The following is a 20,197-nucleotide window of genomic DNA, read 5'->3' on the forward strand; positions in this document are numbered from 1 at the left end:
CAGGGCTTTGCCCAAGATCAATTCAATCAGAAATCTGGGAGGAGGATGGGCCCCAAACAAGTATTTTTAAAAATATGTATTTCCCACATGATTCTTATTTGCAGTAAGGGTTAATTAAGAACCTCTTCTCAGTAGAAAACAGGCCTGCAAATATTTCTAGCTCTGGGCATTATAAAAGTCACACCCGTGGCTATTGTAAGCAATTTACTTTGCTCATTTTCAAACTCTCAGAGATGGTGAGGCACAATCAGAAATCAGAGATGATGGAAAATGTTGGAAATAGCTCTGCAACTAGCAGGAAAGCTGGTTCTGCAATGTCGGCTCATCTTAATTTCAGCTGTGTTTAGAGAAGACCATCTTACTGGTTCACAGAGCACTCCCTTGTGGCTAAATTATTATGGGCCAACACTGATTCTTGTTTGCAACCTTCTGCAACAAACACACACATAAACACACACACACACACACACACACTTCTCAGGATAAAATATTTTAAAACGCTGACTTTAAGATTTCAACAAAGCATTTAAGTATTTTTCTTATATATAAACAGTTCTTTCCAGAAAGAAAATCATAGCCATATGACCAACAAGAGGCTGCATGGATCACTGAGAAAACCGTGAGTGTCCACCCATGCTCTGTGGGTTGTGGTTTAAGATGACTCTTTGGACCTCAGATTCTTCATGTGTCAAATGAATCAATGGGACTCTCTGACTGCATTATACTAATGTTCTATAATCTATGATTCACTTTTCTAGAGGACTCAGCCAAGTTGGGGATTCCCTTTATTTATCTAGTAGATTAAACTCTTCAGACTCTTAAAGAGGTAGAAGGAAACGGTTCGAGATGAGCAAAGTGGTTTTGTTTTGTTTTCCTTCCTCAACCCCCTTCCTGCATCATTGAGCTGGGTGAACAGTTGCTAAGAAAAAAGCGAAATGTTCCAAACTAGGGGACTTTTTGGACATAGATTCTGAAACTTCAGTTGTGATGTTGGCTGGACAAAGTGGTTGGCTTTCTTTGTGGGGAATGGCAGAAGAGAAGAGAAAGATCTGCTTTCCATATGTCAGAACTAATCATGAAATAAGTGGGCCTACAGACTAATCATGCTTTTCTTTATTCACCTCATATAAAAGTCTCTTTAGAATGCATTTGAACACAATATATAATAATAATACTATAACATACATTGTGAGAAACATTTAAAAACGATAAAATGTCCACCTGAAACAACGCAGTGTTCATAGACATACAAACCCATTGGTCATGCACATTTGTGCCATTTTCTGTAATTACTGAGTCACAATGCTGAACTGAAAGCATGAAACATATTTTACAAACTGAAACTGACATCAGTAAGAGGCCTAACAAGTGTTATCAGAAGAGGCTTCACATTTGCATAATTTGCTACATCAGTTCACATTTTATTATAAAAATTCACATTGTTTTATTGTTTTCTTTTGTAATAAATTGGAACATGACATTCCTGCTTAATGGCAGGCAGGAGGCTAGCTCTTCAAAGTCAGTAGTTCGGGAGCATTCAGAAGAATCATCTGTGAGCAAATGTAGTGTTGCCTTTTGAACCAAAGCCACAATGATAGTAGGATCCAGTTATAATCCAACTCATGCCCACACAGATTTGGATAGAACCTGGGTAAAAACTACATCCCATTGCCCCCTGCCCCTATCAAGCTATACAAAAGTAAAAGCTCAGTATAAACCATTTAGTATCTAATGTGAGAATATTGTTTCCAAAACTGGTTCATAAAGGGGTTGTGCAGAAGTAGCAACTCAGGCAGGGAAAGGGCAGACCCTTTGAACAAAAGCCCACCCCTGTCCTCTCTGCCAAGGGGGCCGTATGTCTCTACTAAGTGACGTTTGGGTTATATGATACACAATATAAAACATTACAAGAAAAAGTCGTAACTCTTAGGCAGAGTTTTCTACACAAATTTAACACCACCATTGGCAGGCAATGTTAGATATATAAATTAATAACTTACAAAACATTACATTATGTACATTAAGTAATAAATACACGGTTATAAACAGGAATGGAGGTGTTAGCGCAGAAGGCAGTGCAAGAGAAGGACGGCAGCATTACATTGAAAACAGCCTAACTGGGTGAAGAGAGGAGGTAGGGAACAGGGCCAGGGACTGTACAACTCCTGTGGGGGGCAGGGTCCAAGACACAGCAGGGCACACTGCTGAGTTCTATGCAGACTCTCATGGTGAACGACACCACTGCTCCTTTCTACCCCCTAATTTGTTCAATTTTATTCTGTTTACAGCAAAAAGTTAAAAGTACTGTTGGAGGCAGGCAAACAGAGAGAAGTTTTAAGAGTGACTGTGGAGTTGGACTGGACAACACGGGAAGGAAGTAAAATGTGGTTAGAAGTGTATCCTTTCTGTCTGTTTGCAAAAGTAACTGTAGTAAAGTGAAGGATATTGCCCAAGAAAGAAGGAAGACTATTTTCTTTCCCTTTTCCAGAAAGAGTCAAAAAAGTTTGTCAACTTTGAAAGCTTATCTGTGTAGAAGTTAATACTAAACTCTAGGTATTCAACAGGCATTTTAAAGACATGAAAATGTTTTACAAAAAAGGCACACAGGTTGGCAGACAAAGGGACAAGTGAGAAGATTCATAAATGAAGTTATTAGTCAGTGAGTTCAGTCACTATCGGGGATAAGTTCCCGAAACTTAGTGCAGAATGATCTCTCAGTTTTGTGTCTTCCATTTTCAAGCCATGTGTCTTGATCAGAACCGGCCCCCAGCAACAGCTTCAGCCCTCTCTACCAAGCTTGCCAGCAAGGCAAGTCAACCTTGGGATTTCCTGAGCTGCTATTTGCTTCCTGGTCTTGCACTCTGACTCCAAACTCGAGTAACTGAAAGGCCAGGTGGCCCTTGTCCTGTGCAGGTCTTGGCCCCCATGGTGGACTGGCCCTACCACATAGCTGGCATGCTCATCAAGGATAGAATGTTCATCTCCACAGGGAAAGGGGGATTATGTATCCACTGGGGACTTGTCTTCTGTTGCAATGTCTATGTCAGTCTCTCCCAGGGAATCTCTGTTTTCTGGATCAATCACACAAAGCATCTTTGTGCTGCTGAAATAGCTGTGTCCCTCTCCCTCCTTCTCAGGTCCTTCAGAATCTTCCTCATCGAGAGTCAGTTCAAACTGAAACTTCTCCATCAGACCCTGGCAGTCCCTGTTCTGCTCATCCAGTGGTGGTGAGGGACTTTGAGGTATCATGCTCTGATACCAGTTCCTGTTATCTTCTAAGGTATCGAGAATGTCCTGAGCATCAGGCTGTACCAAATCTGCCCAGGTCTCCCACAATGGATGGACAATGTAGTCGATGAAACCAACCTGGAGAAAAATAAGATTACAAATCTGTTATTGTGATGGTGCTTGAAAAGTAAACAAGGTATCCTGGTTTCCATGCAAAGAAAGAACATTAATAACTTCAGCAAGATCAATCATAATGGATTCCATGATTTGGACACTCACAATACAGTGGATCTTACACTGAATGCAATCGATGTATTCTCTCTTAATCCTGGAAGGTAAGTATTGCTGTTTACTATTTACAAAGGCAGAAACTATGACTTATTGAGATTAAATATCTTGTCAGAGGTCACATAACTAGTGAGTGGTGGAGCTGGGACTCAGCCCCAGCTTCATTTGATTCCAAAGCCCGTGTTCATCTCCCTACAACAGACTGCATTTCCTTTTATGTGCGCCAGATAAGAAGTCTGGATGGAATCCTCATGATTTCCAGGGACCCGAAGACAAAGAATGACTTTGTCACTACTTGGATTCTGTGAGTCATTTTCTGAAGAAAGCAGGTCCAGGTCTAACGTGTTTTGACTCAATATTTTTTCCTTGTTAACTTTAAAATATGTTGCTATTCCAAAGTGATGAGGAGCTGGCTCCTGACTACTCTGGAATTTCTCAAGTTCTGTGGAATGCTTTTGGCTGGTAGAGGAGTTTGATGAAACACATGAAAATACTTTGAACCCTGAAAGAAACACATATCCCCTCGGTGGACATACATGCAATTGTTTGGGATCTATAGAGCACACAGTCATTTCCAACAGGTGAAAGAAGGGAAAATAAAAAACAATTAAGCAGTTCCTTTTGCTGGTGTTCCTGTGATTAAATACCAGGCTTATGGCTCTGTTATGGTTTACTCAGGGGCTATGCATCCTGCATGAGCTAGCAGTGTGGCCTTACGCTGGCCTTCTCATTGTTGGACAAACAGGAAACACTGGGGGTGGGGACATGTAGAGAGAAAGAATACGCACTAGGTGAATGAGGGAAGGGAATTCCCCTGCCATGGTCTGGGGAGCTAGAGAGATGCTGCATTGGGATTTAGGGGTAGATGGTCAAAGGGCACCCACCCATGGGACATTCTATAGGTCTCTTTCCACACTACTGGAAACTTTCCTTTATTAACATGTTGGTATTTGGCCAGTCATTTAATACATCCAAGTTGTACTGTACACAAGAACTTTGTCATATGTGACTCTTTCATAAATAAAATATATATGTATGATGTGTATATATATATATATATGTATGATATATATATATATTTTTTTCTTATTCTTCTTCTTTCTGGTGCTTTCCTAACCTTAAAAAGGAAGTTTCACAGCAAAGTCAGGGAATCTCTGATCTATACTGGTTATAAAAACTCGACCGTACATGATTCAGATATTTCTCTCACTTCCACCCACTCCTTTTCCCTCCCTTTTACTTCTTTATGTGTGCTTAATGAATGTTAGAGACTATTTTCAAGGTGTTTTCCAGGGACCCAAAATAACAAGCTCGAGGTAATGGAGAAAATTGAATAAGCTGAACACAGTGCAGTCATTTCCTTTCTTCGCTTGTTTTGCTTCTGCTAAGAAATGCTGAGAATTTTTTTGAAAGGTAGCTGCTAGTTATTTATTCCCTAGATCACAGGACGAGAGAGCTGTATGAATCCTGAGAGCACCCAGTAAAGAGCTTTACTGCTGGGCCAATCAGACAGTGTTCAGCAGAGCCTATCGGTAGGAAATACCAGAGTGGATAACGATGTCATGGCAACAGGAAGACCTGTCCCTAAGATGGAGAGTGAAGAGCTTTGGATGAGAGAGCTGCCGTAGTGGACCAAGAGGACAGCTTTGCACCTGACATGCTGGGGAAATATCTACTTTATCTATCTTGCAAGGCTGTTTGGGGGTCCAAGTAAGATAATGTATGGAAAATGTGTGAAATGCTCCACAGAACATCATATAAACATAAAACATCACTGCTATTAATAAAAGGGTGTTATTCCTCCTTACTGATTCATATCTTGTTCCACTTAAGCCTTTGGGCTATTTGAATTGACCCTCATTAATAATGTTAACTTGATTTTTTACAGTATATTAGACTTCAGAGCACTTCCACAGATTTCTTTTTTTTTTGAGATAAGAGTCTTGCTCTATTGCCCAGGCTGGAATGCAGTGGCACAATCTCAGCTCACTGCAACCTCCGCCTCCTGGGTTCAAGCGATTTTCCTGCCTCAGCTTCCCAAGTAGCTGGGACTACAGGCACACACTACCATGCCCGACCAATTTTTTGTGTGTTTTTAGTAGAGACAGGGTTTCACCATGTTGGCCAGGCTGGTCTTGAACTCCTGACCTCAGGTGATCCATCCACCTCAGCCTCCCAAAGTGCTAGATTACAGGCGTGAGCCACTGTGCCTAGCCCTTTCACAGATTTTTTAAACTCATTTAGTTGAGTTTCTCTAAGAAGCAACAAAATAAAAATTGCAAAGGAACTGTACATTAATATTACAAGTATATGCAAATTTGGGGTATCCAGGTAGTAGGGAAAGAGGATAAATACTGAAAATAAACAATCCAAATGTTTTTGGGATAAAGATCTTGGACAGTCTATGAACTCATTCTCAATCTCAGCTACTCAGCTCAGCCCATTCGTTTTCTTGAAAAATCTTTGTATGGATACTGATACTTTCCATTGCTGCATATTCTGCAGCTATTGGCATCTGGACATTTCTGTATTCACCTCCTCCAGACTATTGTCCCCTGTCCTAAACACACACAGAATGTGTTGCTTTGGACGCAGCCAGAAAATGTCAGCATGTTCTCAAAAGCATAGAAGCATCCTTGGGAGGGAACACAAGACAGGGCTTTGACTATGCAGTAAAAGAGACTGCCTCTGGTGATGGTCGCAGTGGGCTTGATTAAGGATGGAAGATAAAAATAGAGGGCTGGAAGCAAGGATGAGGAGTAGAGCTCTTGAATGAAGACAGATCTAGGAGAAATCCAGAAGGTTGGGATGGAGGAGACACTGATGTTCATATTATTCAGCTGGATTTGCTAACGTCAGAGACAACTATCTAAATGATTTAGGGACACATAGTCCAAATTTCGATGGATTTCTGATGACTACTTATCCCCACCCTGTGAAACTGAGTGTAATGGGGAAGTCGCATGAGTCCTGACTATAATGGAACAAAATGCGTAGTTCTCTCCTTATCATTTCATATATACGTATTCTATTGGAAAAACGGAATTAAATAGAACCCTCCAGCTCTATAATCAGCAGAGCTCACAAAAACTTTCAAAATCTCATATTAGATACCTGGGATTTTTCCACAGAAGCTGTGTGTTTATCACACATCGGGCTAATTTCCATTCCCCTCTCCCGCTCTTTGTCTCCCTGCTGGAAAAATTCCTCCATGATGCGGTCTGTCCATTGCCGATACAATTCCAAGGACTTGGTGGGGTTGCTCAGGTCTGCACAGTGTACCATGTTGCGAAGGACCTGAAATCATCAAGTTTTGGAAATCTCATAAAGTTAGGTGTAAATACTGCCGGAACATCTCATCCCTCTCATACTAGTACACTTGGTACTAAACCCGAGAACATTTTAGTTGCATTTATAATTATGACATATGCACCGAAAAAAATGGAATTACAATAGTGCTAGCCTGGGTCAGTTATTTACTTTTATAGAGTCCCAAAGGGGAAAATGTGTGTCTTCTTAGACCGACAGTCATTGAATTTAAAAATTGGAAGGAACATTAGAGGTCAGATGCTGCTATCATTTCCTTTTCTCAGTTTGGAAAGAATGCAAAGAATTACTCAAAGTAGATAACTTCATATTTTCCACTTGCGGAAAGAGGAGAACAGCTGATGGCAATTTGTATATCCAAAACAGACCTAACAAACTTCAAGTCAATGGGATTTAAATCCAAACACAAGCTTTTGGAACCAACAGTCACGTATGCCCTATTACAAATAGATTTTGCAATTTATTTATATAACTAATAAGCAATTCCACAAATAGGGATTTTTTTCCTCATAAATTAGAGGATAAATTTGAATGTCCATTTTCCTTAGCTTGTTCTTAAAATAAGCCCTAAGCTATAGGAGTAGCCTAGGATATATCAACAACTGAATTTATCTTTGTTTTCTTTTTCTAATTGTTGTTCAGCTTAGTTTGGTTTGGTTTTGTGTTAAATCAAAGACTTTCATCAAATACCTGAATGCGATCGGTATAGTTGTCTAGAAGAAGAACGCCTGAACTTGTAACTTTCTTCGTTTCTACCATTGTCTTCAGGTCTGCCAGCAGGCTCATATGTTTAGACATATCAGTTGCTAACACCTTGGGTAAAAAGAAAATGAAAACTCTTAATAAATTCAGTCTATCAGAGAGAATGGCAGTAAGTGAGGAACGTAGAGAGGCTAAAGTCTTACCATGTCAATAACCATCTTCCTAAGTGTCTGACGCTGCTTCTTGGTGAGATTCATGAAGATGTCACAGTGTTCTTCTTGCAGCAGTTTGAAACCCACAGCAAGGTGATGATTTTCCAACACAGATTCATCATTATACATCAAAGCAAGTTCTGAATCTAATAAATCAGACCAAATGATGACTTAATTAAAAAGGGATATGATTTGAATGTTGGCATTATCTCAAAGTGAAATCAGACCTAGTTCTCTCCAAATTATTTCAAGAAACACCAGCTACACGTCATTTCCTCTTAGTGGCCCTCTACAAAGAGAAGTCATCAGTTTCTAAGCAAAAAATGCTTCTACTGGTGAATAAGCTTTCCCTGTGATTAAAATTCATTGTATTTTAAAATCCTTTTACTCTTTCTATATCTCAGATGAAGAATTTAATATTAGGTAAGGGCATTCCTGAGCATCTCAATCCTATTTTTATGTGTCTTCAAAAATTTTGTACTTTGGAAAAGAACAACTTGAAAGTACCACTACACTTTATGAATTGTACTGAGATTTTCAAGCTATATTCACATTTTATATTTTCCCTAATCTCTGGCAATTGTGAATTTTGGATTGTCAAAGATCATGCTTGATGTAAAACTTCATTTTACCCAAATAACATCACTTTTTAGAGCTTTCTATTAATATGATACTAAACATTACTACTTTTTGGGAACAATTCTGATGTCAAATTTTCTGTCTTTTGGCTCTCTCCACCAGAAATTGCAATATCTGGAAACCTAAGCTGCAGCTTCCAGCCTGCCTTTTATATAGAAGAATCACAGGCATCTTTTGTTAGACAGAAGTCTGCTTGAGAATATGGTCATCAGACTTACGAAACCACATTTTCTCTTAATCAAGAATACCAGACAGGTGGTGGTAATGTGTTACTTAATTACAGGTTCTGTTACACATATATCATTGCTTTAACAGTGTGCTCATAGTTACAATCTCCGATGAGTACTCTTGTTCATCCTGTGATCAAGGCCACAGATCTACAAGCAGGCTTTATATGTTGCAGTGCTATAGGTGACTGTAGTAGATAGACCAGTTTTCTGTGTGAGGCTAACTGGCCTGTATATGGATTGACTCATGACACCACACTCTACCAACTGATATAATCCATGCAGACAAGTAGCTGCCTCAACATTTTGTTTGTTCAACAGAAGAATGAAGTAAAAGAACCCAGTGTACTCCAAACCTATGTCATTCAGATATTCTTAGGATAAAGGTCAAGGACTGATGATCAGGACTCTTTTACAGCAAGTAGCTCAAAAAGCATTTCTAGAAAACTGTCAGTACTTGATGTTATTCATGACTACAATAACCAATATTCTCAAAGTACTTACATTTCCAGCACTTAGAGATAGTGCATTATTTGACAGAATGAATGGATTTTCAAAGGTATGAAAACTAAACATTTTAAGCATGACAAAAGCTTTGAGTATGGCTTGGGATCCTAAGGCTAGACCACCCCTGGTCACTCAGGTCATTGCTACTCCCAATCCATAATCAAATCTATGCAGTTGGAAGAAAATGTATGGAACTTTTAATGACCCTTCCTTCTGAACTGTGGAAACTCATTCCAGTGCTTTTTATGGCATCTTATTTTTACTTGGAGGTTCCCATGTGCAGATTCAATATTTGTGGCTGCTTCCCAAGCAGGTAGGGACAGTAGTGAGTTACTATGCTCTGTGCGAGAGTTTTGCATAATATAAAAAGTCATTATCATGGGATCCCCAAACCTTTTATTGTTCTTTATGAATAATTCCATATCTGTTATTCTTTCCTTATATATTGTATTTGCCAAACTTTGAGTACTTTTTATGGCTCCCCTAAGACCCTCTCCAAGTTCTCCATGCAGCTCAAACATTGTGTTGCCAGACTGGACTGAGTATCCATGAAAGGCCTGACCAGTTTGAGAGAAACGGAAGGATTGCCTCATTATTATCCTTGTGATTATCCATAATGAAAACATTAGGAGGAAAAAAATTAAGCAGTGAATCATACAATTATCTGGAATGACTGCTGTAGTGATGAACTCACTTGTGTTGATGAGAAACTGATTGGAGACTCCAGGATGATCAACGTCATGGATGGCAGCTGCAAAAATGGCAGCCAGGATTTCCAAATCTGTGAAGACAGCCTGTCGGGTAAATAAACACATTTAACTCCACATCCAATTTGCCTATCCTGCTTATTCAGTTTCATTTGTAAAGTATCCTACTTTATTCTTGTTGGGAGAGGGATTGCTGATTTATGTAATATCTCAATATACTAATTTAAATCAATGTAGATTCTGTTCATCATCATAAAGTCTCTGATGTGAAAGGGATGATGGCCAGAGCTCAATCTCACATCAAGCCTAAAGGCTGATGCTTGGAAAGATATTAGCACAAATCTCATGGAGTGTGTAAATGTCTAATGTTTGTTTCTTGGACCAGTGGTGTGGCAGCATGGTGCTTATGTAACACAAGCAGATACAAGTCAAAGAAGCAAGTCAGACTGGCTCTGCTCTGAGACATAACAACCTTCATATACTCTTAGCTGAATAACTTAGAGAAAAATGGCCAAACTCCCGATTCGTAAGATCAGCAATAAATTATTTCCCAAAGCTAAATTTATGGTGTGGTCACAAGCTTTTAGATATTATTCATTCATTCAGTACGTATCCACTAATCATTTACTATGGGCAAGATTTGAGAACCTTTCTAAGAAGTGAAACCTGAGGCCCCACTGCTCAATTCCTTCATGTCATGTCATGAACCCTTCTCTGCCCCCACCCATGCACAATGATTCAAACCTAGTATTAATAAGGTATATATTGGTGCTCATTCTAGGGCTGAAATGTCTTTCCTCATCCTCTGTGACTAGTTAAATCTTCTGGTCCTTCAAATGCCAGCTTTAGGTGGGTTTCCACCTCTCCTATAAAGACCAATCACATTACTCAAGCACTCATTGAGCTCTCCCTTTTCTAAAAAGTTTGCAGCACTCATGGCCAATTTCTGGCCACACAGTAGGTATACTATTAATAAGAGTGAGCAGTTGATAGATAGTGTTGCCTCACTGTATGATACTTACACAGGGTATAAAAACAGTACTCTTTCTCTCCTTCAGAGGGATCAAACACCCTTAGCTCCATCTCACTTTCTCAAGATTTCTTGGATTTCTTTTCTTAGAAAATATGCAACTCAAGCAATAGAGTTGTGGCCAATCTTTTTTCACCTTCCAAACTGAATCTGTAAAGGTGAGGCTGGATAGGCCATGGCCAGTCTCTTCCTGGAGTGGTCCAGCACATTTTGGGAGTACTTGACCATCATTTTCATTTGTCAAGTAAGAGTATGACCTGCTGTACACATTGTTGATGATATAGGTATACACAAATGCATTAATCTATGAGGGAAGGAGCCACAGCCACCTTCTCAGAGTTGGTAAGGCAAATATGAATATTGTTTCTCCTTGTTTCAGCATTATTAATTCTTCTGTTCTAGATTTTTAGTTACTACTTCTTCAACACATTGCATCAGTTTTATAATTTTTTTAGGAGAATAAGCCTCTGGATGCTTATTACTAATAAGAAATATAGAGAGTATTTTATATTTCTGTGATATCCCCCTGGGAATATAATGCTCTGTATATACCTAGGGTGGCATTGGGCAGTTCAGACAAGTAATTGCATATTGAGAATATACTATCTACCAGACACTGAACAAGACATTTTGAGGTACACTGCATCCCTTATTAGAAATACAATGAAGAATAAAACGTGATTCCTGCCCTGAAATTCTGTTAATTGCTTTATAGTTAAATACTTTAAATAGTAAGAGATGTAAAGGGAAGGTTACTCTGATATTAGAAAGCAAAACAAGTAGAAATGTCATTCATTTTTTATAAATAGCTCAGTTAATGGATGTGATACATTTTATAAAGGACCTGTTCAAGTATGCAGGGTGGTCTAATTACATTAATTTTGTAAGTATATTATATATTAAAAAAATTCTTAAATTTTTTTTATTTTTATTTTTTAGAGACAGGGTTGCCCAAGCGGGAGTCCAGGGGAGCAATCACAGCTCACTGTAACCTTGAACCCCTGGGCTCAAGCAATCCTCCCAACTCAGCCTCCCGAGTAGCTAGGACTACAGGCACATGCTACTACATCCAGCTTGTATGGCATTTTTGAAGGAGGATGGGCAGAAATGCAAAACGGATCATAACTACTCACGTCTAATGCTGGTGTAGAAAGGAGAACATGGGTCGACTGGGCTACATCAGCAGCGTGCAGGCTGTTGTGATATGCCACATCAGAATGGTAATGGTCTTCTAAAGTCATCATGTAGGTTATAAATGTGTCAGATGAGATTCTGAATGTCTTTAGGAGGTCTCTTTCCTATGTTGTAAAATGGATTAGAACATAAATAAGTAGATGTCCAAAAGTCGAGGAAAGTTAAATCAGAAAAGTAAGATGGAAAAAAAAATCATAAACAGCCATCCAATTGGAAAGCCAGTATTCACTCCTGTTCACTCACCTGGAATATAGCATACATGATGCATGTTAGGGGCCTATTGTGGGAATATCCAGCCACATTAAAGATGTTAAGACCCCATTTGTTCAGGTCTTCCAGCTCCTGTAATTAAAAATTTAAAGGAATTTAGGAATAAGCAAAGTTGTGCTAACATGCCTCATTCTTTTTATTTATTTTTTGGACACTGGCTGTTTAAGTCTTTAGAGTGTCTCCTTAGAGTGCTTTAGTTGCGTGAAAATCTGAAAGTTAAATGGCCTAGGAGGTTGGGTGTCCTCTTCATAATAGCTACAAGTTTCTGAACATTTTTTATTCAGAAAAAGGAGAGTATCTATTTATAAATTTAGTTGCTGACCTATATTGGACATGCATCAGTCTTCAACCAATGTTGCTTTCAAAGGTGGCCACAAGTGAATAGAGAGCACTCTAGTTCAATGTCCCTGTCTCTCCCCTTGCTGCTTACTGGCCCATTAGTGACAGCTGGAAAACAGTCTCAGGGAAAACTCCTCTGCCCTTTGGTTATCATCACTGAAGGCCAGATCAGGAAGACTCAGCTGTCAGAATGTGCATAAGTCAACCCAATTTAATGTAAAAGGTCATGAAGAATGCCAGTCATGAATTACATCCTAGGGCTCCTGGGCCACAGACGGACCTGGAAGAAACATCACTCAGGCCTGTGTTGTGAGATTATTCCAAGGTTATCTGATTTAAGGACCAATTTATTTCATTCTTAGTAACTATCCGGAGTAAGAGATCCAGGCTCTCCACCACGACTTGGCCTAATGTTTAATGAACCTTCCTCTAATGACAGCTTTCAGAAGGTCTTACTGCTCACAGTAAGCTCATTTCATATTCTCACAAGGCTGACAGGACCTCAGCAGTCACTTTGTGTGGCCTCCTAAAGGATGTATGAATTCTTTCTATGCCTCCCTCCACTACTGGAGTTTGGGATCCAGAGTCAGTGCTGTCAGTTTCTCTTTATTTCTTTTCCAGCACTACCGATTAGTGCAGATTTTCCCATTGGTCCTTGGCATACAGTCCCTGAAATGTCCTCTGGGATAATTCAGACCTGCCTATTGACCTTCCCTTGGATTTTCCCCATGTCTCTTCAGAACGATTCTTCATTCATAATGAACTGTCCATAACAAACCTAACTCAGGACAAAACAAAAAAAAGTGGTTCTTTGGCATGGAAAAAGGATCTTCTATCAGATGCCCCAACAATGGCATTCTTAATAACTACCCAGCATAAGAGATCCAGGCTCTCCCCCAAGACTTGGTCTCATGTTCAATCAACCTTCCTCTAATGACAGCTTTCAGAAGGCCTCACTGCTCACAGTAAAGTCATTTCATATGAGCTTCCCTAACACAAAATGTAACAATGATGCAAAAGCAATCCATACTATTTTCTAAAAGGTATATGGTCATCCGTCTGCTGTAAAGCAGAAAGCTACATGCACAAAACCTGAGCTTATACACACCTTGGCCAGGTGATCTTCATTTTCAGTGTTGACTCCAAAGCGTGAGATGCTTGTATTGTTTAAGCTTGAACTATGCATTAATTTCTTCACTCCACTTATCTGGGTCATGAGCTGCTGCTTTTTCTTTTTCTCCCTGTCTTTCTGGGTAGGAGATGGGATCTCCACATCATTCTGTTTGTCTGCAACAGACAAAGGAATATGTTTTTCAGCACACGTGTCTATGAGAATCCCCTGCAATATTCAAAACAACTCTAACCATCTATAACAGCTTTAGAATCTTATAAAATCTTGTAGCACTATTTCACTGTATCTCTAGGGTAGTTCTATGAAGTAAGTGGGGAAAATACAAAATTTGTTGAGAAAAATAAGAAGATTTGTTGTTCCATGTTATTGCTAGGCAAATTAAGGCCCAGAGGAACTAAGTAACTTGTCCAGAAAGCAGCAAAAATAGGACCCAAGACCAAATCTTCTGTTTTCAGTGTAATTTAGGAGTGTATAAGGAGTGCATAAGGAGTATACACTTATACATTTGCAAGGTGGGGCACCAATACTTATATGTAGATTTTTAAATAAAGTGATTAACATATTTTTGTATAATCAAATGTTCATCAGATTAATAAAAACAGGCTTCATGATCTGCTCATCTTATTTTTACTTAAAAAAATTTAAAAATCCATATGGCTTTAGCAAGGGCTCAGTTTAAGCAGTATATATGTTAGAAATATAAATGGTTCATAATCCTCAAACAATTACTTTAAGGGCTTGGTTTATTACCATTTGAGGTTTAGAGGAAGACTATAATTTTGGTTTTATTTCATGCCCGGTGTCTATTAATTCTATCAATAAATAATAATAATAAGGCCTCTTGTTTGTAATAAGCATTACACTTATTAACATATTTAAGGTTATTAAATATTTACGATACTTCATAATATTTTTTAAAATTATGTTACAACAAGGTAACAGCACAGCTAGGATTAGTGAAAAAAAAATGTGCCTACCTGCTTATAGAAGCTCTTTCCTTTACATTGTGCTATTAAAAATATCAGCCATCAAATATTCCATTTCACTTCACAGGGAGATGTATCTTCAGTACTTCTGAAAAAAATGCACTAACTCTTTCAGCCCACAGGGATGCTGGTGAGTGCACAGAGGCAATTATTAAATTGCATAAAAACTACTTTATTGAACTAAATGACACCCTGTGGCTGAAAGAGTTAATGCAGCTTTCAAAAGTACCTACATTTACCTCCGCTAGCCACAGTGAACATTAGTAGGAAGACAACTTTGCCATTTGAAAATGACATGCTCCCAGATGGCATTTTGGGATCTAGACGATTTGTTTTGACTCTTGCAGATAATGGCACAGTCACATGTTTTCCCCAGAGACCTCTGGCTGCTCATAGGCCCCTATGGACACTTCATCAGAGCAAAGCAAGCACAGTGAGACAGTACTGGCTTCGTGTATACCTCACCTGCTCTCTGTGGGACTGCAGCAAGGGAATTATCCATCCCTAACATATCAATATTGTCTCTAGGTGTCCACAAGCTCCTACACTCACAAGCCTATGACTTTTGCTTAGGAAGGAATTTTAGTGGTCATCTCAATTAGTTTAGGGGTTTCCAACCTAGTCCAGCATCAGAAGCACCCAGGAAACTTCAGAAAAATACAGATTTATAAGCCCCACCCAACCCTACTGAATCAGTATTTTTTTTAAAAGATTCCCAAGTGACTTGGATAATCAGAGCCAGGTTTAAGAACCAATAACAATCCCACACTCTCATTTTTCAGATGAAGTCAGCAACTTGCCCAAGCTCAAAGGGCAATTTATTTAACAGATATTTATTTTGCAATTATTTTGCTCCAGACACAGTGATTTAACAGCATAGAACCCAGGCCTTGAGGTTCCTGTCAAAAATCTCTTTCCTGCCACACGATCTCTGGCATAAAACCTATATATTATATTAGTTCGAAATTACTTTTCTCCCTGTCACTTTACTCCTAATAATTACTACTTTTTGCTAAAATGAAAGGACACCATAGGGCCTGCCTTTCTAACCACGATTCTTCACCCCCAGTTAAGGAGGCTCTTAGATTCTCCTGTGTCACTGCACATATAACCATTTCTAGTAGGACAAGCAGCCTTTTCCCTTCATTTAATTAAAGATTCCCTGTAACAGTGAGTAATTGAGCTGAACCACTACTGTGTCTGGAACACTGCAATAATGAAGAAGACCATTATTCACAAATAGTGCCAATTTGACATTAATGGGTGTTTCCCTATGCAGGCATTGGAACAACTAATAGGTTTCCCTATTCTGAATTTCCTCTATTAAATGCTTAGCCAGCACAGTGTGGAAATAATCAGAAACTCAGACTCAAAAAAATCACAATAAACACTGAGTGAATTTACATTTATGAAACAGTCAGAATACAGTGAGCAAACAGTTGGCCTGTATAAAACAAACAAAAAGCGGATACAAAAAGTAGTCTCATCCAAATTCTGTTAATGGCATAATTTGAGGCTCATGTCTTGCTAGATCACACTTTTCAATTATGCAAAATTCCTAAGCTCTTTTCCTTGCTTCTTGAAAATTCTAAGTTCTAGATTTTGAGACGGTAAGTAGAGGATTTAAAAGGATAACTTTTCTCTGTTCATGAAAATATTAACTAAATTGTAATATAACACGTAAAAATCTTGCATTATTTGCTCTCCTTCTCCCTAGGTCGTGCTTTATTTCCCTTGAAGTTAGACACTTCTATTTCCCCTTGTACCAGCAACCTGGAGCCCATTATATGACAGCATCAATGAGTGCCCGGACTGGTAAATATAGTCTACTGCCTGCCTTTCTCCCTGTCCTCCTGCACCACTTTTTTTTTTTAAAGATAGGAGCAACACAAGTTTCACCTATCTCTGGATTAAGGGATTTCCCTCCTCCCTGGATGACACATTTTTAACATTTAATGGCTCTTATTGAGATATTGCTCTTCAAGTTTAAGGTAAATTGCTAAGATGTTCTTATTTTGTGCTCACTGAGGTGGTTGCCATGGTCTTACAGGAAACTTTTATATTATTAGAAACTGTTAATACTTTTTTTTTTTTTTTGAGACAGAGTTTTGCTCTTCTCACCCAGGCTGGAGTGCAATGGTGTGATCTTGGCTCACTGCAACCTCCATCTCCTGGATTCAAGTGATTCTCCTGCCTCAGCCTCCCCAGTAGCTGGGACTACAGGCATGTACCACCACGCCCAGCTATTTTTGTATTTTTAGTAGAGATGGGGTTTCACCATGTTGGCCAGGCTGGTCTCGAACTCCTGACCTCAGGTGATCTGCCCATCTCGGCCTCTGAACGTGCTGGGATTATAGGTGTGAGCCACCGCACTCGGCTTGTTAATAAACATTTTATTTTTAGCTCCAACAATCCTGATTTCTAAAGACTTGTTTCCAAAATGATATATGTATTAGTTAAGAGTCCTTATGTGATTTTCTTCTATACGTTCTGCGTTCCTAACAGCCTTCTTTCCTCGTTAAAGGGTTGACAGGGTATTTAGGTCTAGATGTCAAGAAAGCCAAGTCCTAGTTCTGGCTGAGGAAAGTATTAGCCAAGTGATCTTGGTCAAGTTACCTCATCCCTCTGGGTCCCCTGTTTTCTCTCCTATAAAATGAGGGAATTGGACTACAAGGTTTTAGGGTCCCATGCAGATCAGAAAGTTTATGAAGAAGGCTTCATGGTCTTCCAGGAACATTCCTCATGCTCACAGGATAAGAATAAGAGTTCCATGCCCTTCACTGGCAGTCTGGAAACAAACTTCATTTATTTGTTTTTTGAGATTGTCAGATTACAAGGCTAGGGTTCACCACAGAGAATCTAGATGGCCAGGTATGTCTTAGCAAAACTGATAAACTCAGTTCATATCAGAGTTATAGTAAGTTAGAGTTGGAAGGGATTTGAGATGTCATCTATACCAGTGCTCCCATTTTACAAGTGAGGCAACTGATGCATCTTTTGTTAATATTACAGGTTTTTTTCTTCCTATGTTTTCTCAAGAACATTTAAAATTCTAATCTGCCTGTCTAGTCTGTTTGATGGGGTTTACCACATACACCCACTGACACACACCACCCTCTTAATGCTAAGAGTCTATAAGGATTGAAATTCCAATAACCTTCCTCAACAATTTGTTCTTGAATTTAATTTTTGGAACAATAAGAAGCCAAATGACTGGTTTTGCTCAAGAGATCTGCCTAAATAGCAAGCAGAATAGGCAAGAAAGTTGACATTTGCCTCATCTTGAGACAGTGTTGAGACTCAGAGCTCATATTTAGCACCTTTTTAAATTTTTCTTTTTATTTTTTCCTACTCTGAGGAATGAATCATCTTTATTATCTTATCAGCTTTCTTTCTTGGCAGCCTATGATGATAAAAAAGGTTAATTAGTAGACTAAGATATTCTCATTGTCCTTGATAAGCAGATATTGAAAGAGACTACAAACAAAGAGGACTGCTTAGGTCCAGTCTTGGATGATTAAGGGCTCAGAGACTTCATATAACTTTAACTCCAGTAGTGGGTGTCTCTTCTGAGAAGTCTTCAAGCCCTCATATTTTAAAATGCAATGCTTATGAAGACAAAAATGGGTTCTTGCAGTTTTGATTTTATTCTCCTCTCCCACAGTCATTAACCTGTAAAATGTCCCTAAAACAGCTCCCAGCTAATGAAAAATCGTTGGGCATTACACAGAGCAGGGTATATCTGAAATGCTCAGCAGAAGATCCCTGTCTTCAAATGGATAAAAGGAGAGGAAAAGGATCAGTATTTAATGCTTTCTGTAGAGTTAGATTCTAGGCACCTCTGGGAGCTAGGATGGATGAAAATTCTTCTCCTTTGTTCTCTGACAAAGGCGTTGCAACTGCAGTTGGAGAAAATCAAGCTCTGCAGACACTCACATACTAGAAACTGTTAGAATGGCACTTGTTAATCACGTCTGGTGACCATCCACTGCAGAGTAAGGCAGTAAGCTCCGTATGAGGCTGCTCAAAGAGAGGGCTGATTGATCTGCTGATAGCAAGAACTGCTTTGGTGTTAGAGAAATAGGATTGATTTTAGAAATAAAACCAGAAAAGGTATTTGTTTCAATAAGGCATCAAGGAAAATGCTCATTGATTTAATGCTATATGGCTATTCCAAAAAGAAGAGAGGATGCAGTGTTCAGCTGTGAGAATGGGTCACTTCCCTGGAAAATGAGGTTTCATAAGCAAGCGTAATTCAGTAGCAATTTAAAGTCAACAAAATCAAAATCTAAATGCTATCCATTTACTTTGATGTACAGATTTGCAGATTCTGTAGGACTTCTTAAATCAAAATAGTCCAAATAGGTTCATTATACAAAAGTGCCTTTAAGACTGAATTCAAAAATCCTAAATAATCAAATAACATGCATGACAATAGTTGAGGACCATTCATGCAATCCTTTTTGGTCAGCAAATCATGTGTTAAATACCAGTAATGTAACAACAGAGAATAATAAAGCATCAGATTGGGAAGAGAATGAGGCTGCTTGCAGAAGATGAAATCCTTCAGATAATATTAAAATTCTCCCCCTTACCATCCATTTATCTTTAATAAATAACTTAGCAAAGCAATAGTCAAATTACTTCCAAAGCTTATTCTCAAGGACCAAATCACTATTGAATTATTCCTCAACCATATCCCCTACAAAACATCATAGAGGAAACCTTTTGCTCAAAGCTCAGTTATTGAAGGAAGTGAAAGGCTACCATGTCAGAGAAGCTAATGGAGCTGCCTCTAGGGCTTGGGTGATTGGATTTCCCTCATTACTTCAGAGGTCTTAGCAAAGATGGAAGTGGGCAGGCAGACAAGGTGGGGCTGAGGGCCGTTTAAATACAATTAGCCCATAATAACCCTCTGTCTTGGATGGGTATTTTAATTCTTTTTTTTCAAAAACATGATCTTCCTGCTTATTTTTTTTTTCTTTTGAAGACTGGCCTTAGTTATTATTTTAAATGGATTTTTCTATGACTCAACTCCATCCCAAATTCACATGGGGATGTCCTTGATAGGTTGTAGAAATTAATTCTGAAAACCCCAGTTATAAAACAGGTTTTTCCGAGTTAATATCTTACCTAAGAAAGTATTTGAAATGTATTCAGACACCTGGTTCCCTGATCGGCTCATCTCTGAGAGGTGTGTCAGCTCCCGGTTCAGCATTCTTTTGAACTGTTTATAAAGAACAAAAATGCATTAACCACTTTAAAAAGAGCAAATGTTCACTTTAAATGTTTCCAACTTTACTGTCCAGGAATCAAGAGGTTGGATGAGCAGATACCATTAGATAAATAATACTGTTTCTACAAAATATATCTCTTCAATTTGAAATTATTCCAACGTCACTTTTGGAA

At 38.8% G+C, this 20,197-nt stretch overlaps 1 protein-coding gene and 1 long non-coding RNA gene across 6 annotated transcripts in view; one reads left to right on the forward strand and one right to left on the reverse strand.

Annotated features, from left to right (window-relative positions):
* Nucleotides 1–1,095: 1,095 nt before the first annotated feature.
* PDE4B (phosphodiesterase 4B) overlaps nt 1,096–20,197 on the reverse strand; it is a 597,395-nt gene continuing 578,293 nt past the window's right edge. For all 5 annotated transcript variants that reach the window (XM_024249470.3, XM_054533468.2, XM_054533475.2 and 2 more), the window contains 9 exons: nt 19,922–20,015; nt 13,779–13,957; nt 12,305–12,403; nt 12,001–12,165; nt 9,825–9,924; nt 7,749–7,903; nt 7,534–7,656; nt 6,631–6,813; nt 1,096–3,366 (listed from right to left, as the gene is read on the reverse strand). In XM_024249470.3, the coding sequence (XP_024105238.2) occupies nt 3,001–3,366; nt 6,631–6,813; nt 7,534–7,656; nt 7,749–7,903; nt 9,825–9,924; nt 12,001–12,165; nt 12,305–12,403; nt 13,779–13,957; nt 19,922–20,015 (1,464 nt within the window). In that variant the 3' untranslated portion in view covers nt 1,096–3,000. The remainder of the gene's footprint in view (nt 3,367–6,630; nt 6,814–7,533; nt 7,657–7,748; nt 7,904–9,824; nt 9,925–12,000; nt 12,166–12,304; nt 12,404–13,778; nt 13,958–19,921; nt 20,016–20,197) is intronic.
* LOC134759468 (uncharacterized) lies at nt 3,138–9,954 on the forward strand. The gene is made up of 2 exons (XR_010135691.1): nt 3,138–3,563; nt 8,499–9,954. It is a non-coding gene; the product is annotated as an uncharacterized LOC134759468 (long non-coding RNA).

Source organism: Pongo abelii, chromosome 1 (genome assembly GCF_028885655.2).
Source record: "Pongo abelii isolate AG06213 chromosome 1, NHGRI_mPonAbe1-v2.0_pri, whole genome shotgun sequence".
Taxonomy (NCBI): domain Eukaryota; kingdom Metazoa; phylum Chordata; class Mammalia; order Primates; family Hominidae; genus Pongo; species Pongo abelii.